This window comes from Anolis sagrei, chromosome 2 (genome assembly GCF_037176765.1).
Source record: "Anolis sagrei isolate rAnoSag1 chromosome 2, rAnoSag1.mat, whole genome shotgun sequence".
Lineage (NCBI taxonomy): Eukaryota > Metazoa > Chordata > Lepidosauria > Squamata > Dactyloidae > Anolis > Anolis sagrei.
Genome location: NC_090022.1, coordinates 252684412 through 252711573, shown reverse-complemented (window position 1 = coordinate 252711573; position 27162 = coordinate 252684412). Strand labels below are relative to the sequence as shown.

At 39.2% G+C, this 27162-nt stretch overlaps 1 protein-coding gene across 1 annotated transcript in view; it reads right to left on the bottom strand.

Annotated features, from left to right (window-relative positions):
• Nucleotides 1–10467: 10467 nt before the first annotated feature.
• Nucleotides 10468–27162, bottom strand: part of LIX1 (limb and CNS expressed 1) — a 51712-nt gene continuing 35017 nt past the window's right edge. Inside the window, exons 3-6 of the mRNA XM_060761823.2 lie at nt 21517–21657; nt 14243–14338; nt 12002–12079; nt 10468–11122 (exon numbers count right to left, since the gene is read on the bottom strand). Of these exons, the coding sequence (XP_060617806.2) occupies nt 10838–11122; nt 12002–12079; nt 14243–14338; nt 21517–21657 (600 nt within the window). The 3' untranslated portion in view covers nt 10468–10837. The remainder of the gene's footprint in view (nt 11123–12001; nt 12080–14242; nt 14339–21516; nt 21658–27162) is intronic.

Genomic DNA, 27162 nt, shown 5'->3' with positions numbered 1-27162 from the left:
AAACAGGAGTACGGCACAATCAGAAAGGTATGTGCCACAAAATTATATAATCACAGTTGGAAGGGTCCCGAAAGGGCATTGTTCAGTTCCCTGCTGTGTATGAATATACAACTAAAGCAATTCCTCAAAATCATTATCCAATTTCTGTCTGAAGGCCTCCAAGGAGAAAAAGCTCATCATGCTTAACTACCCAACTTGTTGGTGCCATCAGAAGTTCTTCTCAGTGGAGAACGTCTGTTCTTGGGATTTGTTTTGTAAAGTATCCTGTTTTCTTCATCTTCCTTCACAAGCCATTTATCTTTATAGCTCTACAGCCCATTTCAGCTTGAAAGCAGAAGGCCTCTTCTTTATCCTGTCTGCTTCCCTCCTTCCTCTCTTCAGAGTGTGTAAGTCTAAAGGGACCCAAACATGTCACAAATCTGTAAAACAGACATGGGCAATTCAGGTATGTCAGAACCACAGACTATTACACAAATAATGATGTTTGGAAACTTATATATATGTGTACCTTTTGTTGCTGTTTTGAAATGAATTTTAAGCATTTGTTGTTTGGAACAAAAAAAATCTACACCTTTATTCTGTACTTTTGAAGGATGTGGGGTCTACGGCACAAAACTTACCATTGTGAGAGATGCGAGAAGGACTTTATCAGCTGTGCGGCCCTGAGATACCATTTTCAAGCCAAACATCTTGGGAAAGTCGGCACAGAAATTTTTAGAAAGAACATTGAGCCACAGAGTTCATCACATCATGCAAAGGTAAGAGATGGAGGGTGCTGGCTCCCTACTTCTTTGCTTAAGCCTGAGTATCATCATTATCAGTTTCACAGTCCAGTTACCAACTGGACATTGGGAGTATCAATGAGTCTGATTCAATAAAGAATGTAGGAATCAGTCAGTTATCACTGGTTATTGTAGCACGATCTAAACACTGTCACAGAATCACAGAAGTTATTCTGCCACTGTGATTCTAATCTAAGGTAATTTCATTCATATGTTTTGTCAGTCCATTTGGAATTGCTTCCAGAGTTCCTAGCAACACTATAAGTTCACTTCTCCTTTTTCTACAGTAGTAGATGTAGTAGTTGTTGTAGTAGTAATAGTTGTAGTAATACAGTGGACCCTTGGTATCCATTGTGCTCTAGTTCCAGGACCCCCCCCCCCCCAGTGGATACCAAAACATGTCGATGCTCAAATCCCATTATATACAATGGTGCAATAAAAGGGTATCCCTTATATAAAGTGGCAAATTAAAAGGCTTGTTTTTTGAAATTTTGTTTGTGAATATTTTTAAGCCACAAATGATTAAATCCATGGATGCAAAATCAAGGTAAATGGTGGGTTGACTGTACTTTGTTTTGAATTGAATATAGTCTGTTAATGCGGTGTAATCGTTTATTCATTCAGTAATTATGGCCTTGTAATGTGAAATGCTTGCTAATCACCAGACAACTCACCAGTGAAGAAACATAATGAAATCTGGGTACAATCCATGCGTTGCATCCTGTTAGCCACTTATATATGCATAAGTATATCTTTTCTTTTCGTGAGAGAGGGGTGAGCTATTCTTTGGCCATTTGCGCTATGCTTTAAACCTTCCCTGGCATTTGAGAGGCTTTTAGAGGGGCTGCTCCTGATTATCAATTGATGAAGACAGGGAAGGAATCCAGATGACGAAGATGAGGCTAATCTGGCCTCCAAGGGAAAACAAAAGGAAGATGTATGTCACCGGGGAGTGTGCTATGTTTGCCCCAGAGTAGAGTAGAGAGCGCATGCTTCTGATTTGTCCAAGTTCCCTGTCCTCTAGGGTTTGGAACGAGGAGAGAGCATAGAACTACATGGGCAAAGTGTTACATTCCACCTGCTTGATGTGAGATCTTAACTCCCTATCTCCTGTTGCCATCTTTGTCCCTTTTTATCACAATGTTGTTTTTGTCGTAACCCCTACTGTGTCTCTGGTTTGCAAACTAGCATCACACAATACAGTGACCACATGCTATCAATACCACACAGCACCTCACATATCTTGCATTTTCAACAGACTGACCATGAAATAACACAGATGGAAAACCTAAGGTGTTGCTGGATGATGGCTCTTAAGAGGAAAACAAAATCTGGGGCTATGGGAGTGTCTACATCATGTAGAATGTGTAACAAGCAATTTGTAACAGTCCATGTTAGAGAAAACCATGAGAAACAAGAGCATCACTTCACTGCCAGAAAAAGAGGTAACATGTCTATTTTGAACATGATCTTGAAGTTCTTCATTATGGTCTCTGTAAAATCACACGTATGGTATTTCCTGTGCCTACGCAGTCAGAGACAGAATCTTCTAGAAAGCTTAGATACATTTTAGATGGTAGCTCTGTCTACTTTCCCCATATCTGCGAATTCACAAGGACAAGGTTGTGCTATGCACTGACATACCCTACCTGCCTAAGGTGGCTTCCTGCATTCACATGTCTCAGGAAGTGATCTTGCCAGCCTTTTTCGAGAACCCCTCCTCTTCTTTCAGGAGATGTGGCTGCCAGGGTAGCTGAAATGGTCAAGGTTTTCTAATGTTACACCTTTAAGCTGTATTTCTGGCATTGCAGAGGGATTGGGGTATACTGTATTTACTCATGTAAAAGCAAAAGATTGGGCAATGTGTTTACTCATATAAAATTTAGTTTAAAAATCAACCCAAAAAACATGGGCCGAGATATCAATAGATCATTGCAAGTACTGTATCTTAACTGTGTTCCTGGGTATCATTTCTGTAACAGAAATTTAGTAGCAGAGGCATAAATAACATGGAAAGAATAGGGATAGGTTCCTATACCTCAAAAAAGACGAGTTTAACTGTTTAAACAAATCCCCCCCCCCCCCACACACACACACAAAATATGCACATGAGGAATGAAACCTCCAAATCAGGTAAACAAAATATATGTGGTCTTTTTAACATGCTAGGGGGAGTTGGTGAAGCAGGTTTATGTATTTCGCCTTTGTCTCTGTTTTACTGTTTAAAAGTTTCTGGAAGTAGCTGTTGTTTGCCTTGCCTGTTGTAGGTAACCACAAAGCTCCCTTAGAATCTTATTCATTCCCAGCTGAAGCTTTATTGGATTGCTTACTACAGACATATTGCTGCAACATGACACTGAAAGTTTCTATTTCTCCAGTCCTCCTTCACCATCCTCCCATTGCCAAGGCTGTTTTTTTTTTTTTTAAACCCAAACCTTCCAGCCAACCAGAAAATGGGGAAGAAAGGGATGAGTAAGACTTTGCAAAAAGGAGCTTCCCTGTTTGAGGCTTTATAGACTGTACATTCTTTTCAGGAAAATGTAATGTATTTCTCTTTCTTTCTTTCTAGCACAAATGTCTATTGGATTTAAGCCTGAAAGCATCTTAGAATATAGAACACCAATGGAAATCAATAATTTTATGGAAACAAATCTCCGACCCACCCGAGGCTCTGTGAGATTAGGCTGTGCATCAGAAGTTGAAGGAATTATTGGCTCAATAAAAGAAGAGTTTCCAATGCCAATAACTTACATCACTAAGGTATAGATGATCCCATGCCCCACTTGAAAATTATGATCACAGTATGTTCTTTTCCACTAAAGGAATAGTGCTGGCATTCCATATTTAATTACTTTTCCATATGTGTGTGTATATATGCATTAAATGCTCATTAGTTCCCTATGGTGAGGAGATCCTGTTTTATGAACGCTCAAAGTGCAATATTTTATTTGGGAGAAAATTCACCTATTTCTGTCAGAGAGAGATGCTTCGTTTTGTTGGTGAAAATCCAAATGGAGTCCCTCCACCACTGTAAATATAATAATTTACCAATTGCTAGCATATCTGACTTTAATTGAAACCCCTCAAAGGCACATCATAGAGATTAGGAATCTCTTCTCCCCAATGAAATCCCAGACTCCCTTCCTTCTTTATTTGGATCTGTTGGCTGAGGGTCAAACTAAATTTAGCACCTTTAAATAAGAGTAGTTGAAGATATGTATAGTATGAACCTTGTATAGCAGGGGATACATTTACGTAGTTGGTGTGAACATGCAGCACTGTGGTTAATAGTGAATCCTATTGAAATGAAGAACTTCTGACCAAAGAATACCACAGAGTTTTGCTGAAGAACCTAGAGAAGACATATTTTGTCATATGTGGATAAATGAAACTGTTCATACAGGGACTGTACTGTATTTTTCATAACACGTGATCCTCAGCTTTGTATATTCACACAAATGTGTCCCTCCAATACAAGGAGCATACTTGAGGTTCTACTGGAGGGCATTGTACATAGGCCAAGTAACATAAGGAATTAGCCATTTTTTGTATTATTCTATGTAACAGGGTGGCTCGTATATAAAAGGAACAGACATACAAGAGTGGTCTGACGTGGACATGGTTCTTTTTAGCAGTGGCTTTAGAGATTTAGAGGATTACCAAAAGAAAATTGCAGAGGTACTAGAAGAGTTAAGAAGAAGACTGATGAAATCTTCATGGGCCAACAGGTGTGTACTCAAACTTGAGTTCAGTACTATAAGCTTCTGCCTCCATTTCCATCTGACATTTCTTTTCTCTTTATAAATAAATTCCATAAAACTAATTGTGCCATCCAATTCTTCCTTTTGCAGGCTAATTTTGCAGAAAATGACCCCATTTTCCTTAAGATTCTATTTCAAGTGTTGTAAAGATCAACATGGCCATTCACTTGATATTATGCTTTGTTATGGCATCCTTTGGTTTGCAATATTTCCAGGTAAGAGCTGACTTTCATTTTGAAGGCCGTTCCACTTCTATTCCCACCCTTCACTCATTATTCCTGTAGTACTAATATTATTTCAATATTATTTTCCATTGGCTCACAATTTCTTGAATTTGGTTTTAGTTAAGATGTGAAGATAATGTAGGTCAAGGCAGTGACATTAGTCTTATCTCTTGCTTGGTGTTAACAGGTTTAAAAGAGAGCTTTTATCACCAGCTCTACCTCTGCAGTGACAATGATAAAGTCCAGCTGTACACAATGGCTCTGTTAAAATACCAGGTTGAATTTGTCAAGGCATCCACAGAGAGGGTGAAGGGTCTCATACGTTTAATGAAGTACTGGTTCAAAACTTCCTTTGCAGAACCAACAGAGGAAAATAAGTAAGTTGCTAGTACAGACATGCCATGTTTAATTTCCCTTTATAGCGCCAGATCATTGTGTTTTCTCAAGCTACAAATAATATTATATGGAGACTTATGTATCTCAGAATCCTCTAGCCCAGGCATGGGTAAACTTTCTAACCTGGGGGTTGCATGGTTGGCCAGAGTGAGGTGAGCAGGCAGAGAGGAAAAGGGTTCTCCCAAGTCCCCTTCTTGCTCTTTCTTCCCCTTCCTCTTCTCTTTTGGAGGCAGAAAGTGAAGGAAAGACAGGAAATGATTGGATCCCAAAAGAGTTGGCCTTGGTCAGGATCAGATGGTCGATGGGAGAGAAAAAGTGTATCCATTAGGCCTTGTAGAATCCTAGAATCCTAGAGCTGGAAGAGACCCCCAAGGGCCATCCAGTCCAACCCCCGCCATGCAAGAAGGCAAAACCCAAGCATTCCCGATAGAGAGCCTCTGCAGAAAAGCCTCCAGAGAAAAAAACTCCACCACACTCCGAGGCAGCCTATGCCACTCTTAAACAGCTCTTGCTCGCAGGAAGTTCTTCCTAATCTATTCAGTCAAATCTCTTTCCTTATCATTTGAAACCATTGCTCCCTTGTGCCCTGATCTCTACAGCAGCAGAAAGTCAGTTTTCCCCCTCCTCTTCAATGGGACACCCTTTTAAATTTTGAAACATTGATCTCATTTTCCCCCTCTACCTTCTCTTCTCTCAGCTAAACATCCCCCAGGAGGAAAGGAGGAAAGAAAAAGAGAATGAAGGGAGGAAAAGAAGGATGGAAGGGTGGATTGGAATGGAGGTAGGGAGAGGAGGGAGGAAAGAAAGAAGGGAGAAAAGGCAAAAGGGAAAGAAGCAAGGTAGGAAGGAGAAAGAGAGGGAAGGAGGGAGGAAAGAGAGAAGGAAGGAAGGATGAAAGGGTGGAAGGGAAGGAAGGAGGGAGGGAGAAAGAGGGAGGAAAGGAAAGAAAGAAGGGAGGGAGGGAAGGAGGAAGGAAAGAGAGGGAAGGAAGGATAGGATAGTATGTTGAGAGAGAGGAGGGCCTGAGAAAAGAGCCCAAGGGGCCACATCCAGCCCCCAGGCCTGGGTTTGCCTGTACTTGCTCTAGCCTATACAGCCACTCAGTCTGGGATTCTGTGAGCTGCAGTTCTCTATGCAGTAGCCAATATGTGAAAACAGAGAGCATGAATAACTGATGGGAAGCAATGCTTAATATGTTATCATAGAGATATTCATAGTTACTATTGAAAATCTCACCGTAGCTAACAAATGAAATGGAAACACAATTGAATTTTGCTGCTGGTCTTCAACACTGATTTGATTTACAAGGTTTGATTCTAACCATTCCTTATAGCAGCTCATTCCATGAAAGTAAGTCTGGTGCATGTTTGTGTTTAGGTTTCGCAGACTCCCTTCCTCCTACGCAGTGGAACTCATCACAATCCATGTATGGGAGCTAGCTGGGAAACCCATCTTTTTCAGTTTTGTACAGGGGATGCGAGCTGTACTCAAGCTTCTGATTCAGTATCGGGATATATGCATTGTATGGCACAAGCATTACAGACCAAATTTTACAGTTTTCCAAAAGGTGTTTTTGAAACAAACCAGGTGAGGGAGCTTCAGAAGGTTCCTTGAACATTGATAGGGATATTAAGTGATACCATCAGAATTGTTGCTTGTTTGCTACAAGGGTTAGTAAGGATATGTGAACAGTTTTATATGGAAACATTTTGAAGATTCAGGCCATAGTGAAAGATACCTCAAATTCTTAGAAACAGCACTGGATTAGGAATACAATGGAGAAAAACTATTCTAGAAATTATCTTAGAGCAAAATAATTATTCTGAATCCCTGTCCTTGGCAAGTGTTCCCTCAGGGCCTTAATGAAGAACCAAAACTTGTAAATTCTAATATTGTCTTTATTGACTTTAGGTGGTGTTGTTTTTGCTATTATGGTTTATATCAGTGGTTTGCAAACTTTTTTTGCCCAGGGACCACTTGGACCAGGGACCACTTTCCAACATTAGTACCAAAAGAGTTATGAATCAGTTTTTGATGAACTTTAGATTCGGTTTGGTTATTTGGGGTGCTGATTCAGAAAATTGCATTGGATATACCACATCAGCTCTAGTTTCTGATACAGAGCATATGCCATCCAGTAGTCGCCATCTCCTCGCCCACAGAAATCTAGAGCTGATGTGGTAGTAGTAATCTTTCATGAGTAGTCAGCCATTCCACACCTGACATCCTCATTGCCTCGGCACTATAAGAAGGTTTGCGAGACCACTTGCTATCGTTGCCGCATGGTTTCAAGGCAACGGTGTATTAATTGTGAGGCTGCAGATCATGTTTTTGTTCTTGGGGACCACTGGTGGTCCACGGATCACAGATTAAGAATGACTGGTTTATATAGACAAGATTTATGTTATATTTGCCATTAATTGCTGTGTAAGTAGTTATGAAAGAATTGATTTTGAAAACTTTAAATCAGGATCAGGAATTGTGCAGCCCATGGGCTACATCTGGCCATTTGCAGGAGTTTTGAGATCCACACCAACTCTTCCAGAACCCAGAAAGCCTTGAAAAATAAACCTAAATAAAATAATTCCAGAAATATTTATTTAAAGAAACCTTTGCAGGACTGTATGGCACTTTTTTGGGAGGCTCTCCATCCTATTGCAGCATACCTGAGGTGCAAGGAGCAGGCCCAGGCCTGTCTACACGGATAAAAAGATTGTACTCACCTTGGAGCTATCTTGATACTGACACATGATGTATGATCCCTTTAGCAGTGAAAGCTAAAGCTTTTTTAGCCTTTAATGCAATATAACAAAATTCACTTCTTGCTCTACAGTTTATAGGAAAATCAGCTCTGTTGCAGTCATATGCTACATGGGTATAATCTAGACCAGGGTAGCTCCAGGAGAAAGTGGTGGGACTTGCTGGGTAGCAGGAATCATAATTTTATTCCCTTCATTATCTCTTGTTCCATCTTTACTCCCATTCCCACTTTCCATGGTCACATTTTCAAGCCTGATCCAGCTCTCAACCGCTATCTTTCTGTGTTGGAAAAAAGAGCAGTGCTGATCTGGATTGGGGTGTCTGCTAGGTGTTAATGGGGTAAATTTGTGGCAGCATTGAAGCTAATTAATCTGAATTGTAGCTAGTTTATTTTGGTAGTCATAGGGTGACCACAAGGTCAAAATAAAGGTAGAGCCATGCTGAAGGAAAAAATCCTCAATTTTAGAAGTTGTGGAGTTATAGGAATTTTAGGGGAAATAAGATTAAGTAGATTCAGTGTTCAGCTCCAATATCAACTAACTAAAATGAATAATCTAACTACAGAGAACAATCTGAAACATAAGGGAAAGGTCTAAAATGAATAGTTTTCACTTGAAGTTTACTATTGGCCGCGTCACACAAGATTAAAATCGGCGGCATGCGCTGATCTAGTCCCAGTCACCCATAGAACCGACTGGCTCCCATCAGACAACGTTGTGTGGACTCCATGGGTGGAGGAGGGTGGAATGGGTGTTGCCATTTATTTTAATGGGCAGAAGCTGCGCATACCATGCTTCCTCCCATGGGATCAACAGCTGCAGGAGCTGGACAATGCGGGGTGAAGGGCAGCAGCTTCCCCATGCCCTGTGGTGAAGCGAAGTGAGGTGAGTTCTTGTGGGTTTTTTTCGGGCTATATGGCCATGTTCTAGAGGCATTTCTCCTGACGTTTCGCCTGCATCTATGACAAGCATCCTCAGAGGTAGTGAGGTCTGTTGGTAGTGAGGTCTGTTCCAACAGACCTCACTATCTCTGAGGATGCTTGCCATAGATGCAGGTGAAACGTCAGGAGAAATGCCTCTAGAACATGGCCATATAGCCCGAAAAAACCCACAAGAACTTAGTGATTCCAGCCATGAAAGCCTTCGACAGTACATTGAAGTGAGGTGAGCCTTTTTGGTGGCCATGTGATGAGGTCACAAGTTATTTTCTGTTATTGCTTAGTGATGGATGTTCAGAGATTTGTTATTATGTATTCATTATCCTCCTGTTATAGATATATGTTATTATATGCAATGGATGGGTGAACTTTCCTAAATTGTTGCAAATTATTAAGCTGACCAAGCTGTGTTTGCAGACATCCAGTTCCTTTAGTATACATGCTGCAAGGCGCATTCAATATCTCCTCAAATACATCCACAGATATAAGTGAAGATTTACACCAGAATATGTTACCAAGAGGCAGTGCCAGATTTAAGACAATTGAGGCCATGTAATAGTTAAGTTATAAGACCTCTTACATGGACTCTGAAGGAGGCAGGTCCGGTAGGCCTACACTGCCTGCTTCATGGCACACTCCCATATCGCTCCAAAACAGAACACCTTCAAATTTAGAATTGCACCACACAAGCAAAATCCATCATTATATATATGTAGGCAGGAAGATGCCCCCCCCCCCCCCCCAGCCAACGGGGCCATGTGCTTAAGCATACCAACCACAATGATAAATCCGGCACTGCAGAACAGGTGTCTGCATCTTAGTACTTGATCCTCTCTTTCTCTTCATCAGGCCATTTATCCTGGATCCAGTCAACCCAACTTTTAATGTATGCGAGAGCAGCAATGCCTGGGATGAAGTTGCTTATGTGGCCAAAGAAAGTCTCCATAAGCCTCTCTTCAAAGGAATGCAAGCAAAGGAGCCATGGCTTTTTACAAATAACTGGTGAAACTGGGCCTGTAACTGAGCTTCATTCATCTTCATGTAAACAAGAAAAACATGTATGCAGGTTTTGCTACCATTAGGCATGTACTATAACTAGCTTTTTCCCCAGGAAGAATATCATCTTGGTTATCTTGCAAATGTGATAAGTAAGGTTTCAATGATTTCACTAAACATATCCAAACCTTGATTTGAATACAGTTGAGTCTCACTTATCCAAGCTTTGCTCATCCAACTTTCTGTATTATCCAACACAGTCTGCCTCCTGCCCGGATACACAGCTGTTTCAATACATTGTGATGTTTTGGTGCTAACTTCGTAAATACAGTAATTAATACATAACATGACCAAGTATTGAACTGCTTTTTCTGTCAATTTGTTGTAAAACATGATGTTTTGATGCTTAATTTGTAAAATCATAATGTAATTTGACAAATAATAGGCTTTTCCTTAACCCCTCCGTATTATCCAACGTTTTTGCTTATCCAACGTTCTGCTGGCCCGTTTATGTTGGATAAGTGAGATTCTACTTTAATGAAGAGAAATACGCACAGCTTTTGCTAATTTCAAGGAATTTCTACTTTTCTTCCCTGAAACGAAGGGACTCATTTACTATAGACAATTCAGTCAACTTTATTTTGATTATACAATAACAATTGCCTTTGCTAATCAATGCTTGTATTTGTTCTTAAAGAAGTCAGAATCCTAAACTATAATTTTTTTAAAAAAAAAACCCCTAAAATTTTCCTGGTCATACAGATTTTCACATTGTGTAATGGCAGCTTTGGAGTATTTTCCATGTAATGTAGAAGGAACCTCTCCACCCTTGCTGTGAACTTGCATATGATGTCCCTGCTGCTCAACAATCCCATCTTGAGACTCTGCACATTACACAATTTGTTGAAGGCCAACAGTTGCTTCTCCTTGATTTTAATAATCCTGAATTAGCCCATTGCAGCCTGGTCAAGCCACCTTGCCCTAACGGTAGCCACTCAGAGCTAGACTCATGTGATCATCATTTGAGGAAACAGCACTATGATCACTGTACAGCTGACTGAGTGCTAAACTTAGGATTTCTTTTTTTTCTTTGTAGAACCGCAGCTCTTGTCCAGCTTTCCTGGTTTCTTCCAGTTCTCGAAGTGCCACTTGGAGCTCTTGTGAAATAATGCCTGGAGTGTCTTGTTCCTTCATAAGCCAGTCCAGAGCCATGTGACTTCGCATCCTTTCATCCAAACTGTATTGAGAATAATAGGAAATCACCTCCTGTTACCCACCCACCCCAACATTAAGAATTAGTAACAAATATTTATTTATTTATTTATTTATTTATTTATTTATTTATTTCAGGCATTTATACCCCGTCCTTCTCGACCTCCGAGGAGGGACTCGGAACGGCTTCCAAACAGGCAATATGTCACTGTCTTCTAAAATCTAACACATTGACAAATAATGTATCAAGTCTGGAATTTTAACCTTCTAATGTTGACTTTTCAGAACAGATATGGGCAGTATATTGGACCATGAGATCCACAGCAGAAACATAAACTAAAGTAAAGAGCAGTTAATTTACGTCGGGGTAGAATTTCCATGGCCAATGGCCACAGATGGCCTGGAGTGGAGTGCTGTGTAACTTCTGCAATTACTCCAAGGATTAGAAAACTCTTATAATTTTTTAAAAAACTGCTCTCCCAAAAATATAATTATTGGGTAATACATGCTTTACCCATAACATCTTGTTTTCTTCCAAAAAAACCTTTAACAAAATCATCTCTCCAGAAATTTACTAGGTTCTCCAGGCTATTCTATGGTATACATTCCCTGGACCATAGAGTCACCCTAGAGGATCTAGCAAATTTCTTCTCTGGGAGCAGAAGAAAGATAATTTAATAACATTTGCCTGTATCCATGATTTCAGGTAATAGCAGTCCAATTGGAAATGTAACCCCTGTGGATATGGGGTCTCAAGGTATATTAAACAAAGTTGCAGCAGTTAACTTTGCATAGTTTACATTGCTTTTCCATGCTGTAACATAACAAAATATGAAAAAGTAGTGGGATACCTCTGCAAAGCATTGCAAGTAAAGATTGGTAATAACTGTTGCAGAATATCCCAAATGTTACACTTTTATTCTAAAAACTTACTTGTCGAGAGCACTTAGTTTCACGTAAGGCTTTGAGGCTTCCATTCCAATGCAGTAGTTGAAAGACTATCATCAGTTCCTAAAGAACAACAATGAAAATAATGGCAAAATAAACTGCTTTAAAGCAAATTCTCACTTTGATAATAAGATAAGTAAGGTTTTGGAGTGGGAAATGGGCATTGGTTCCAAAAGTGTACTATTACCTCTCATGTGAGAGCAATGGCATAAAATCCAAGGATGTTCTTTCATTTGCACAAGAGTAACGCATAGCTGTTAGTTCTATCAGTTTTGAAATTCTGGAACATTGATTATGTTTTTCATTGACTATCATAAGAATCCTAGATCGGCCACTCAGTTAAGAAAACATACCTAATATCTTCTCTAGGCTGATCCCCTCCCTTTCCATTCCACCTTAAGAACCAGCTGCTGGATTAGGTAAAGCAATATCTTGCTGGCAATTGGGGTACAAGGGAGAGGATGGTCCCCCATACCAACAAGATTGTGACAAGGACTTGCAATGTGCTTCTGAGTATCTGCCTTCCTTGCTGGTGGTAGGATGATGGGAATGTCATCCTACCTGCTCCCAGATCACTATAGACCTCTTTTGCCCAATGTGGCTCCTACCTCTTCAGATGGGTTGTAATTGTAGCTACATAGGATTAGTGACTACAAAGCAGTTATGGATCCTTAACTCTAGTTTATGAATAAGTAACCACAATACTGAATACCATACTATACCTTTAATTAAAAATGGCAATACTTGTCATTTTGAAATGAATGCTAAAATCCAACCTCTTCTTTAGTGCTGCAGATTCAGACCAAGATATTTTGCCTCTTTAGGACATGGTTGTTTGTGTTCCTCTCATCTTCCAAATGCAGAACATGAAAGGAACTAAATTGGCTGTTGAACCTTATTTTGATTTGGGTGACAATTAGAGAAGGCCTGCACAATCTGTGGCCCTCCAAGTATTTTGGAATTTGACTCCTGAATAAAATTGATAGTGCAAACTAAAGTTTGTTGTGTATGCATTCAAATCATTCCTGACTTTTGGTAATCAAGTGAGGTATAGAGATTTGAGTATTGGACTATGACTCCGAAGAGTCCAAATCCCTCCTCAGACATAACAGCCCACTGGGCACCCCTGGGAAAACCACATTCTCTTAGCTATAGAAGACTCTGTTATAGGTTCACTGTAGGGTTGCCTTGTTGTTGTGTGTTGAACGCACACAACAGAAATAATCATGGGGTTTCTGTGGCACAATTTATTCAGAGTGGGGTTGCCTGTGCTTTCCTCTGAGGTCGAGAGAGTATGATTTGACCAAGTGGATTTCTATGGCTGAATGCAGATTCAAACCCTGGTCTCTAGAATCGTAATCCAAACTAGAAAAGATCTATCGAATTGATTGCTGAATGGTAAATCAACACATAAATATGATTTTAAGTCTTGGATTACAGCTCCAAAAATGCTCTGGCTATCCTTGCTGTGGGATTCCAGGAGTGGTGGTCCATTTTTAAAAAACATTTCCAAATGATGTCTTAAAGAAATGGAAATAGATCCCATGTTCTAGCTTGTGATCATTTTTTTTATCTATCCCCAGAAGATACAATCTATGGTATTCCAATCTTTTAACAACTGGCATATGTTTGTGGTCTGCCTTTCATCAGACATAGGAAAAACAGCAATTAAACGCAAAGACAGTATAACTTTATTTATAAAGAACATGTATTCCCTGGACATATTTTGAAATATGACTTGGATCAGTTGTTTTGGAACATCAAAAAGTATCAGACTGAACCACATTGTTTTTCCAGTCCACATTAAAATCACTGTAGCGATGAATAAAAGGTATCTTTTCTCCAACTGGAATCTAATCTGGGAAACAGTGTCCAAAGGGGAAATGTCAAACCCCAATCTTTAAAATATTGTGGAAAAAAGTATACGTATGTGTGTATTTGTGACCACATGCCTTCTTCGGTTACCTTTGAAAATTCATTTTTCATTTCAGATGCTGCTTTCTGTCTTACCCAATTTGTACATTATAAATATTTGCGGTCAAAGAAATGATGGCACACTAAAAAAAATCAAAATAAATAATACCACAGTTTTAAAGCAACACTTTTACTAGCATGAAAGCTACACAGAACACAATGAGACATAACCATGCATGGGATTCCATTGGAAAACTTCAAAATACTACCAGATATGAACATAAACCAAACAAATCACATGCATAGCAGTACCTGAAATTCCAGCATGGTTTTCCCCAAGTTTGATTCCAGCATGTAATGATAGGCTCCGATACTTGTACTTGGGTCATCAGCATCATTTAAAGTACCCTTTAACAGAATGAGAAAGTTTCTGAATTATACAAGCATATTTTATGTTTTTAAAATATCCACTATTTCCTATTCTCAGATTACATCATTTATTGTGTAGAAGTGGTGACAAAATGATTTGATACCCAAAATTCCCAGTGCAGCTTGGGAAGTGGAACGCAGCTACCCAGAAAAGTTTCCCCTCTCTTTTTGTTTGGCTATTGAAATAGATATAGTATTTAGGCATAATTAGAATTGCAATTAGTTTTATACTTTGGATACTTCTGAGGCCAACTTCCTAAATGTGCGGTTTATGAAAAAGTTATCTTTTTGTACTCGTGCCAAAACATCTTTTAGCAATTATGTAATGAACAGGTAACAAGTGTGATACAAACAAGATGCGGTAGGTCTGGCTTCCATTCATGCTGGAGAGCATCAAATTTTAACAAGAGTTTCCATTAAATGAGAGACTGTGCCTGGTATCCTTAAAATGCAAACTGCAAGTTGATATCCCCCTCGCTTTTTTTTACTAAAGTGCCCAAAATTAGTTATTTATTTATATCAGAAGTGAACCGAGGGTACAATTGTAATGTATTTTAAAAACACAAAGTTTACAAAACTTGGCATTATACTAAATGTCGTTTGACCAGTAGCTGGCCACTTGGAGTGCCTCTGGTGTTGATGTAAGAATGTCCTCCATTGTGCACGTGGCAGAACTCAGACTGCATTGGAATAGGTGGTCTGTGGTTTGCTCTTCTCCACACTCACATGTCATGGACTCCACTTTGTGGCCCCATTTCTTAAGGTTGGCTCTGCATCTCGTGGTGCCAAAGCACATTCTGTTTAGCGCCTTCCAAGTCATGCAGTCTTCTGTGTGGCCAGGGGGGGAGTCTTTCATTCAGTATCAGCCATGGCTTCAAGTTCCGGGTTTTAGCCTGCCACTTTTGGACTCTCATTAGCTGAGGCATTCCTGAGAATATCTATATAGATCTTAGAAAACTATTTCTTGATTTAAGGTGCAGGCATGCTGGCTGACATCCAAACAGGAGGTGGACTGGAGATGTCACTGCCTTGGTCCTTTCTTTATTGGCTACTACTTCCCGATGGATATCAGGTGGTACAATACCGGGTAAACAGTATAATTTCTCCAGTGTGTATGGCATAGACATCCTGTGGTAATGTGGTATGAGAAAAGTTTCCCCACAGGATTGCAACATATCTGGGCGTCCCCTGGGCAACATCTTTGTAGACGGCCAATTCTCTCACACTTCAGAAGCCCAAAATTAGTGAACTGCAATGAATACATTAAAATTCTATCTTATGGCAAAACAAGACCAGACTAGTTGCTGCAGGGTCATGAGGGTTTCTTCATGTATTATCTTCTTGTTTTTAGATCCTTTCTCACAGTATAGGTCTCTGACTCTCAATTTGTCCATATGTGCATGTGTTCCCCCTTCCTCCTTCTTTGAGGATGAAATTGAATATTAAATGACTTTTATGATGCTATTTATATGTCCAACTCCACACCAAGATGAGGGATGGGTCAAGGGTCAAGAAAAAACTGAGATCTTGCTCATCCTTTGGGAGGCATGTCACACATTTTAGGACCTCTGTCTTATGTTCCTGGTCTATTTAATATTGCATATTCTACTTCAGTGGATCAATATATCAGCACTTGAGACAGAAGGAATATTTTTCTTAGCTTCATTTCACACACAACAACACTGTTGCTTTTTTACATTTCGGAGGACAATCTGTGAATGAAACCCTGACAATCCCTTTTATACTTCCCAATGCTCTAGAGAAACTATGCTGAACTGAAACGAACAATATACGCACAAGACAGTTCCTTTCACAGAACTGTCAGCTAATTTATAGCATTTGAAATGTAGAAACATTAACACACTGCTGTTGAAATATTTATGCTGGGTTTTAAATATCCCTGAGGACATTATCCCAGAACCCTGCAATTTTAAGCTTTTGCCTTAGAAAATTTCCATAAAAAATGATGAATTGTATCAAATGAACCTTCTTTTCCAAAAGCGCTTCTAAATAAATCATGGCTCATTTCCCCAAAACTTACATATGGTGTTGTCCCACAAAAGGGCACAAGTCTCATAAAGAAGATTGAAAAGAAAGGCTTCCTTTCATCCACAGACCAGATATATACACCGGGCCTTTCTCTCTGTTCTTATGTACCTAACTTTAAGAGCTCCTTTCCACTTCCCCCAAGAATCTCATAACCAAGACTTTCAATGAAAGAGGAAGAATTTCACATTAGCCCTCACCAGAACCTTCAAATCTCCTTTTCTCCTCTTATCTGCAGTTCCTTCTGCAGGGATTGGAGAATTTCATTAAGCCTTCTAAGGACTGGAGCATACATCTCTTGCTTAGCCAGCATTTCATAAAGAGAAAAGATTACACATTTTGCTGACTTATTCCTTGGACTAGCAACATCCTTGTACTGAATCGGAATTTTGTTTTCTCCCACCAGTAAATGCAAACTACTGAATCTTAACAACATTAGACTCCAAGACACATGTACAGTAATGACATTCAAGCTTCTGATCCACTTGGACATGCTTATAGCTTGTGATAGTGGGGAAATCACAGCAAGAACTCACTTTATTGTGGATTTGGTGGAGTGTAATTCACTGGTGGCTAGCCTTCAGCCAAGAAACTCTATAACATGTGCCCAGAGGTTACATGGCTATACACAGAACTGAGCTTTGTAAACTGAAGATCAATTATATATAGATATTAGGCTGTGCGAAAGTATTGTTAGTTGTGTAAAAATTCGTTAGATTTGTGCAAACAAATTGCTATTAAGAAACATGCAAAAAAGGGAGGGAGAAAAATTTAAGAATCAAAATATTAATAATGTTTATTAAGACACGGTAACATTTGAAACCCTCCCAAAATCAGTTTAATTTTCAGTATAAGCATTAAGCAACTTTGGTAAAGCCAAAGAGGAATTGCTAGACAAGGCTGCTTACCAGTCACCATAAGGAAGGGCAGCTAGTTGGGCTGGGCAGGAGACTGAGAGCACAGCATCCTGGGAAATGCAGTTTGGGAAGGCAAGGCCCCCTGTGGCAGAGAATTCAAAAGTCCCTGCCCTAAACTACATTTCCCAGAATGCAGTGCTCAGCATCAGAAAGCCCAATGAGGGCTGCAGCAGCCAGCCATTTAGAGTCATTCTAATAATAATAATAAATAAAATTATATGTTGAAGTTCTGTGGTAATTGTGTGCCATATAGACACACTGTTAGACATTCAAGGGGATTGCTGTTATGGCTTTTTGGGAGATAAATGTTTTTGTCAAAACTTTTAAAAATCCCCCAAAATCAGTAGATATGTGAATTGTTCTGAAACTTCCGGGGATTGACGCCCTAGTTATCTTGTGCATTGCTGTATATGAAATTCAAGTAGATAGATCTTGTAGTTTTTTTAAAAAGATTGTTTGTTAAAAAAATCAAAAATTCCCTAAAATTTAATGAATGAGTATAATATTCTGAAATTTTGTGGGCTAACAGTGGAAAATGTATGGTACAATTATAGCATGTTTCATCACAATAGTACTGGTAGTATTGATAGGATCTCTCATGTCAAACAGGCTTTTATTGAAGAGCCAAACAGCTTTTGGGACCTACAATACTGGGAGCAACACTGGCAGAGGATCTCTCAGAGATAAAGCAGTGGCACCATAGGTAACATTTGTTTATATTGCACATAAATAGGCCTGGTAAACCCCTTTTGAATGTTTTTCACTCTGGAAACCCTATGATGAGCTAGTCCAAAGTGAAAGAAGAGACAGTGCGAGAAAATGAGTCTCCCAGATTGTAAGGTACACAGTGAGCTACTGTAGTATAGCAGAGGACAATGATGTGTAGTAGGGCTGGGCAACCATGGAAAAATTTTGTTTCTCAACTCGATTCATTTTTAGGGGGTTTTTGCGTTTCGATTTTTAAAAGAATTCTGAAATTTTCCTTAAAAAAGTTCGAAATTTACGAAATTTCGGAAATTACGAAACAATTACGAATTGATTCGTTAATGGCGGGCACGATCGTGCAATGCGCTAAAAAAAAACCTCTCCCTCTGTTGTTGACTGTTGGTGTGATAATTATTTTTTTTTTCACTGATAAAACAAACAGCAACCCTAAAACTTGCACCAGACATGCGGAAATAATAACGAAACGATTTCGAAACAATTTCGAAACGATTTCGAAACAATTACGAAACGAATTGGAAACATTCGTTTCGTTTTTTAGTTGCTCCTGAATGGTTCAATATCGCTTCGTTATCAAAAAAAATAACGAATTAATAACGAATTACGAAATTAACGAACGAAACCGCTCAGCCCTAATGTGTAGCATTGTGGTAAATGACACAACTGGATCCAAGTCAAAAAGACATGCAGCTATTGACATGCTCAGAGGTAAATGTATCCTAGGAAAACTGGAGAATTTGGCCTCAGGTCAAGAAAAGTTTGTTCATTGCAAGCACATTCTTCAGACAACCAAAGAAGTGACTGTATACCTGTATATATAGAAGTCAGATTACATAATTGGAAGCAGAAGATGAATAAACTTTAGTCCATATAAAAACAGGACCAGGAGCAAATTGTGGCACAGATTATGAATTGATAAACTCAAAAATTAATATAAAACTAAATAAAAGCATTAAATCAACCATATTGCCAAAAACAACCTGAAGAAAATTCCCAAAGAATGTAAAGATAATGTAAAAAGTAGATTTGCAATATTAAATCTATTTGTCTTGAAGCCAGAATAACTTCTTCCTGAAGGCAGAGACCCTGTTAGGGAGGAATGCAAAAAGACACGATCTGCGGTCCTTCCACTGCCTGAGGGAAGGGGAGGGGGAGGGGGAAGGGCTTTATTGGGTAGCAGACAAACTTCTTCAAGGAGAAAGGGACAGAGGAGAAGCAAAAAATGGAAACCTAGGCTGCCATTGGCTTGAATCCTGTTGGTTGAGACCAACTAGAGTAGAACCACCCAGTTCATCATTTAATGTTAAGTCCACGTGCAGTCAAATCCAATCTATCCAATAAGTTTTAGGCCAAAATTAACAGAACATTTTTGGGAATCTCTTACGAGATTTTAATATAAAAGTATTGAGCCCAGCACACTAGTTGTGACTTTTACAGGCTATTCCCAAAGCATGTAGCTTTTACTAAATTCATAATGTGAAGGATGAGCAAAAGGGAAAGTATATTCCAGTTCCCTAGCTTGCATTTACATGTTTAGGGATATAAATAAATAAGTAGTAACTGTACATATGTGTTACTTGTTCAAGCAATATATACATAGTTCACAAAGGAATTTATCCATATATCAAGTCCAGCTATTTTCACAATGGAATACAGTTGCTGTTGACAAGTTACAATATTACTCCCCCACAAACTTACAGCTAACCCCAATTACAGCCTGATTTGGTTTTTGTATATTGAGTGACAAAAGCTCCTTGCTAGAGGCAACAATGCTGAAAAAATAAAATAAAATAAAGGGCTGCAATTAAGATACAGGAAAGCAAATTGAAGGCAGGGGATTCTTTACTGCTCTGGGTTAGCCCTGGGGCCATTACTGGTTTTCCTATATTTTGTACTTCATTTCAAGAATGTCTGTTTTCCCTGAAGGATGGAACTGAGTTTTTCTGAGCATTTATCTTAATGACATTATTCTTAACTCATGCTCTGAAGTTTGTTACAAAAAAGATGAATTATATGTCTTTTGTGTTATGGGACCAATGCCCTGTTGATTGGTGAGAAATTTGAGAAGCATGGGCAAGCTCTATACAATGAGATATCTTTACTTTCGTACTCGGAAAACAGAAAAGGCAGGCACAGGGGCAATAGAGAAATGCCCTGGCATGCTGCTTGACCCCCATTTTCTGGTGAGCTTTGTACCTATGACTCTTCAAATATGTTGGATTTTTCTCCCCTGAAACTCCTGTCAGCATCCCGAATGGTAAGAGATTATGAGAGTTGTAGTCCAAAATATCTCTCAAGCCAAATATTTCCTACCCTTGCTTTCCAGAGTATGACTAGATTCTTACTTCTAATACAATTGTGTCCTGCATGCCCCCTTTCTTAATTCCTTGACCACATTCATGATTGGTTTGCTTTTATGATCCCTATACATTTACTAGTTTAGGGAATATATAAAGACATGAAAGACAATTCTCACCTATTGGGGACCATCCAATGCAATCAACAGGAGTCTGCTCCATTGTAAATTAGGAAGCAGTGGGGTGATGTTGCCAAATCCTACCATGAGTGATCTCCAATGTGAGGTGGAATTGCAACTGTGATTCTCCTTCATAGTGTGTCAAGGAAGATCACTTGAAGGAAGGGGTGGAAATGTCAGTCAACTGCTTCCTGATCAATAGGGTAACGGATCTCTGTTGTTCACAGGGGCTATTATCCAATAAGTAATGATTGAAGTTGGGTTTTGGGCTAGGAGAGAGATACTAGGAGGTACATAATCAAATGGCTCAGCATGAATTGTGGTCCTTGTCTTGGATCTGCTTCTCATTTCCATTTTTGGAGAGGGACTTTTTTGGCATATTTTGTGGTAGGCATTTAAAAACATTTGTCTAAGAAATGCATTTGGATTGTTTATTACAATGATCACCTAATGGTTATAACTTTATGCAGCTAATCTAAAAAAAAAGTATGGAAAATTGGTTAATTCCAAGGTGGGGTGTGTGTAGCCAACACACTGGCATGGATACCTGGTGGCTTCCACAGTAGTAGGGTGATGTATTTGCTTTTGGGGGGAGAGCGTTGTGTGGGCTTTGGAGGATATATCAAAGTGCGCAACCCTATTTGAAAATAAATTCTGCATCTTGGCTAATTTTAACTAAAGTTTTGACTAAAACTTTAAGTTGCTTCATTTGACACCTGACATAGCCAGTATCTGCCACTTTTGGATATGTAATCCAAAAATATCTAGAGGGCAGTTTCCCACCCTTGCAGTAGTTACTTTTGACCTCGGCATCAGCCTAGAAGGTTCCACATGCAAAGGGTCTGAGGTCAAATGGGATACATTAATCAATGTAGCTGAATCTTATCAATGGGGACACTGTTATATAGATCCTGACACAAATCATTTCCTTCCTGCCTCTAGTACCACCACAGAAACAGTTGATGACAACAGACACATCTAAATAGGTTACTTACACTTGTTGAAGAAACCGCTTCCTGAACACTCTCCATAATAAATTCCTTTGTGATCTTACGACAAGGCAACTCATTGAAAAGAGAATTGATCAGAGCTACTTTGGCTGCATCTCTTCTTGCTTCTGCCCTGCTCAGGCAGCACTGAAATAGAAGCAAATGTTCATTTTCTCTCCTGGTATCAGACAGACATTTTAAGAAAAGTAATCCCCCCTAAATGTATCTCATTACTTCGATGCACCATCATTACTTAGGAATGAATCCTCCCATATAGCTCTTGGATTTCCTCCATTTTGATATTACATGTGTAAAGTGTAGTTTTGTTTTAATTCGAGAGGAAACTGCCTACTTTTATATGATTTCAGCTTCTCAATAAACACTAATTCACCCTCTGCAGAAAAGACTAGCTGTGGAAGTGTCCGAAAAGAGCAGTCATACCAGCTAAGGAGTTTAAACATCATTGTCAGAAGAAAAACTACAGCAATGGTTCTCCAACTAGGTGTCCTCCAGATGTGTTATACTCCAATACATCTAGAGTGTATGTAGTAAGATACTGAGAATGCACCAATTTGTAGTCCAATACATCTAGAAAGCACCAAGTTCATGAGAGATGCTAGCTTATAGAATTTGGGGTTTTAAATTTAAAACAAATTTGACTGGATATATGGTGGTGAAAGTGAGTACTTCATTATTTTCACCTCCTTTTTGAGTAGTTCATTATTTTCTCCATACTACCATTTCTTTCATTCCTTTGACAGGGCAGAACAGACAAAATATAATGTGTGAACTAAATTTAATATATGCTAATTTGTATAATGCATAAATTTTGTTTCTATCCAACCATCTCTACATATACTTTGCCCTTGTTTAGGTACAATTTTTTATTGTGTTATATGAAGGAAAGAAAAAAAAACCATTCGATCTTCAAAATTCAAGATACAGTTATTATTTCCCCAGTCCCACCATGTCCCTCTTTCCACCCGTGAATCACTACCCATGACTTCTGACACTACACCACATGGAACTAGTATTTAACAAAACTCTATCCTTATCATTACATTATTAAATTCCTTGTGCGGTTATTTCAAAATCTATTTTTGTCTTTTTTTTAAAAAAAAAATACCCAAAGGCAAGTCTCCATTTTCTAACAAAGACTTCATTGTTTTCCCTCCCTTAAGCCATTGGAGAGCTTGGCCATTTGGATATACTTGACTAATTTTCTACTCTAATCCTTAATGAATACTTTTTCCTCCTCCCAAGACTTTGCTATTGGAATTCTTGCAGCTACAAAGCTATATTGGCAAATTTCTACATCATGTTTACTAATTCTATTTTGAAACAAACCCAGTAGACACCTTTCCGAATTTAATCATGTACAAATTGATGGTGACTATGTTGAATGGTCGTTTTGTGTAGAGGATAGTTCAGGCTATGATTTGTATAATGTTCATAATGTTTTTATGAAACAAGAAGCAAATATTTTTGACCCACCCTCTTTACACACACACACAATATCTTCTTATGGTAAATATCGTAGTTGCAGTTATAGATTTGCCACATTACATCACATTAATTTCGGTGGACACTCGTATATCATTCTTTTACATGATGGACTTCGAACTGTATTAGCACATAGTACCAGTTGAGTACACACTAATTCTAGATCATTATGCCAGTAAGATAAATTTAATGTTTAAAAGTAGAATGCATATCTAAGTATGTATGCACTATGCAGCATTTTGGTGTACCCTTAAATCATGGGGAAGGATCCCCATTCAACCTAGCCCTAGTCCAACCCCGATTCATGACTTCCTTTAGTTCCCTGCATCAGCCAATGTTGTTGTTGTTGTTGTTGTTGTTGTTGTTGTTGTTGTTGTTGTTGTTCTTCTTCTTCTTCTTCTTCTTCTTCTTCTTCTTCTTCCTCTTCTTCTTCTTCTTCTTCTTCTTCTTCCTCTTCTTCTTCTTCTTCTTCTTCTTCTTCTTCTTCTTCTCCTTCTCCTTCTCCTTCTCCTTCTCCTTCTCCTTCTCCTTCTCCTTCTCCTTCTCCTTCTCCTTCTCCCATACATTTCTATCCCTCCCTTCTCCCTACAAGGGGACTTCTTTTATTAGTTTTCAACTTTCTCTTACTGGTCATACTTACTTTCTGAAATGCCAAGAAAAAAAATTCAGGCTTGCATGTTTTCAATAAGAAACATTATAATAGAAACCAACCCAAATAAGTTGGATTTAAACCATCTTTCTGAAGACTAAATCCCTTTTTAAAATAAAGGCTAAAGGGAAGTATTTATTTTAAGAAAGACAAGTAAAGTCACAGATCAAAGAGTCTGCACAAGTTTAAAAGCAAATGGCAAACATTTGCAAACCAAGAGATTTACACATCAAGAATAATTATTTCACATTCTGAAAGTAACTGGAGACATATATGCTTAAGCAAATGTAGAGTTATAATTTAAGTATTTGACACCTCACTTTCTCCTGGAAGATTTTAAAAGTAACCCACCTACTCAGCCAACACATAAACATGAGAGTAATACTCAAATGAATTGATCCCTGAACAGTTTAGTGAAAAAACTAAAGCATTTCTCTTAGGGCAAAGGTTCCTGCAAGAACTGCTCAACAGTAGTGTGTGAAAAGGTTTTGAAGTCAAAGTGAAAAGAACTATAAAGTATTTGAATGTGAATACAAAGGACCTACATCCTTCTTTAGTTAATGATCTTGGGCTGGGTGATTCACTCCCTTATTGTACACAAGAAACCATTAAAGGAGAGAAAAGACCCATGGCCTCATTTTGGAGAAAAACATTATTTTACAGAGGTAGAACTAATTTAGTTGCTACTTCAACTAAGGAGCCCATGGTGGTGCAGTGGGATAAATCGCTGAGCTGCTGAACTTTCTTACTGAAAGATTGCAGGTTCAGATCCGGGGAGTGGCGTGAGCTCCCTCTGTCAGCCCCAGCTTCTGCCAAACTAGCCGTTTGAAAACATTCAAATGTGAGTAGATCAACAGTGGGATAAATCGCTGAGCTGCTGAACTTTCTTACTGAAAGGTAAGGGTAACGACACGCCATGCAGTCATGCTGGCCACATGATCTTGGAGGTGTCTACGGACAAAGGCGGTTCTTCGACTTAGAAATGGAAAGGAGCACCAACCCCCAGAGCCGGACACGACTGGACTTAATGTCAGGGAAAACCTTTACTTCAACTAAAATAATTGAGGTTACACTTTAAGAAGTCTTTATAAAATAAATTTTGGGAAACCTTTTCCAATAATGAAAGTACAATCAGTCCTCCAGATTTGTGAGTTTGAGTTCTGTCAATTTGATTATTCACAGATTTGATTAATATGTTCTCTATAGGAACCTCTAGGTTCTCTGGTGGAAGATGACCATAGAATTGCAGCCAGCCACATCTGGGGCTGAAAGAAGTCAAAGCTTCCAGAAATAAAAGCAAGAAGCAGTGGAGTGACTAGAGCAGGCATGGGCAAACTTCAGCTTAAGCAGCTGAGGAGGGAAAGGAAGAACCTAAGGCTGTTAGGAATTGTAGGAGTCGAAGTCCAAAATACCTGAAGTTGGCCTATGCCTGCACTAGAGGGTTGCCACAAAAATCTATATCTCCAGAGTGTGGACAGTACCTGAGGGACAGAGAAACTACTGCTTTGTGTTTCATTGTGGAAAAAATGTTTGTTTATTTAATCAAGTCAGGTGATTGTGGAATACCTGTAAAAAAAACCCATAGGACAAATCACTTCAAAAGCAAACTCAGTACAATTATTGCGAGCAACATGATTGACAACTTAGACAGCCTGGTGACAGAACTACCCTTACAAACATAAATCAAAATTATTTTTTACTAATAAATATAATAACAAATGCAAACCTGGGCAACACTGGGTACACGGGCTAGTTTAATATAAATACACTTACCACTTTGCTGTATTGATTTACCAACTTTCCCTCAGGACTGGGGCTCATGAAAGTTGAAAGAGACCACAATGGGTTAAAAAGGGAAGGAAGGAAGGTAGGATGTAAATTCTCACAAAATGGAATGCAATATGCCTCTAGGGCACTTGGGGATACCACTGCTCCAAGATGACATAGAATGGCCAGGCTGTTCTTTTCATATCCACAGCTTCCCTGTTGAACTGTATTGGCACGTCTTTAGATAAAATAATCCATAAGAGAGATGGATGACATGGGCCATTGGGGAGAAATGGAGGGGAAAACCAAGACATGAAATTCTTGGAAGGAGAAATGGAGTACAGAAGGCCACAGAAGTGAATGGGAAGAGAGGGGAGGTCCAGATACTATTTTGGGAGTAGATATTACTTTCTTAAATACACACACTTTGGGTAAACAAAGACTGTAGCCATCAACGTTCTGATCAGGAATGCTTATTTTTCCTTTTCTTTTCTGAGAAAAAATGTTCTCTGCTTTAAAATAGTTCCAGGCAACGGAAAAGAGAGAAATTGGAATGGGGATGGGAGGAGGAGGAAACAGTAGGTGGCCATGCCGAAATAATATTGTTTAAAAATAGCTGTTTGTGTAATATGCCTCTTTTGTTCTGGGGAAAAATGTATCATGTCCACAATCTAGGACACACAAGCATGTATTGGTTTTCATGGTATCTTGTGTTGTAGGTAAAGGTAAAGCTTTCCCTATGACATTAAGTCCAGTTGTGTCTGATTCTAGGGGGTGGTGCTCATCTCCATTTCTAAGCTGAAGAGCCAGTGTTGTCTGTAGACACCTCCAAGGTCATGTGGTCAGCATGACTACATGGAGTGCTGTTACCTTCCCGCTGGAGCGGTACCTATTGATCTACTCACATTTGCATGTTTTTGAACTGCTAGTTTGACAGAAGCTTGGGCTAACAGCAGAAGCTCACCGCGCTCCCCAGATTTTAACTGACGACCTTTCAGTCAGAAAGTTCAATACTTCAGTGGTTCAACCCACTGCATCACCGGGGGCTTCCTTGTGCTGTAGTTTACATATATTTCAACTGTCCTGACTTGGCAGAGAAAATCCCAATTAATTCTATGGAATCTCACTTTTTCAATTACTTTGAACATGACCCATTTTCCTTCTCCTCCCATCATTTTCTTTGTCTTCTGCATACCACCATTAAAATGAACTGAGGCCACCTCTATATTGACTATTAAATGCAATTTCAAACCAGTATTGAAGAGAGTGCACAGGAAATCCTGATTACACAAACCACAAAGCACTGATGCACATGAAGGGTTTTCTTTTGCACAGTTTTAGGGATTTTTGTTGCCTGACTGCCAGAGTTTGAATTGCATTAAATGGTCAGTGTAGATGGATCCTGGATTAATAGCACAAAAGTGGTCAATTAACTCAGGTAGGTGGAAGGAGGCAGTATTTTGTCCTTCCTAATATGTACAGGCAAAAGTCAACTCCTGCAGCTTTTCCCATGGTGGCACAGTAGGTTAAATTGCTGAGCTGCTGAACTTGTGGACTGAAAGGTTGGTGGGAGTGGAGTGAGCTCCTGCTGTTTCATTGTTGTTGTTCATTCATTCATTCAGTTGTTTCCGACTCTTCGTGACCTCATGGACCAGCCCATGCCAGAGCTCCCTGTCGGCCGTCACCTCCCCTAGCTCCTTCAAGCTCGTGCTGTTAGGCCCAGCTTTTGCCAA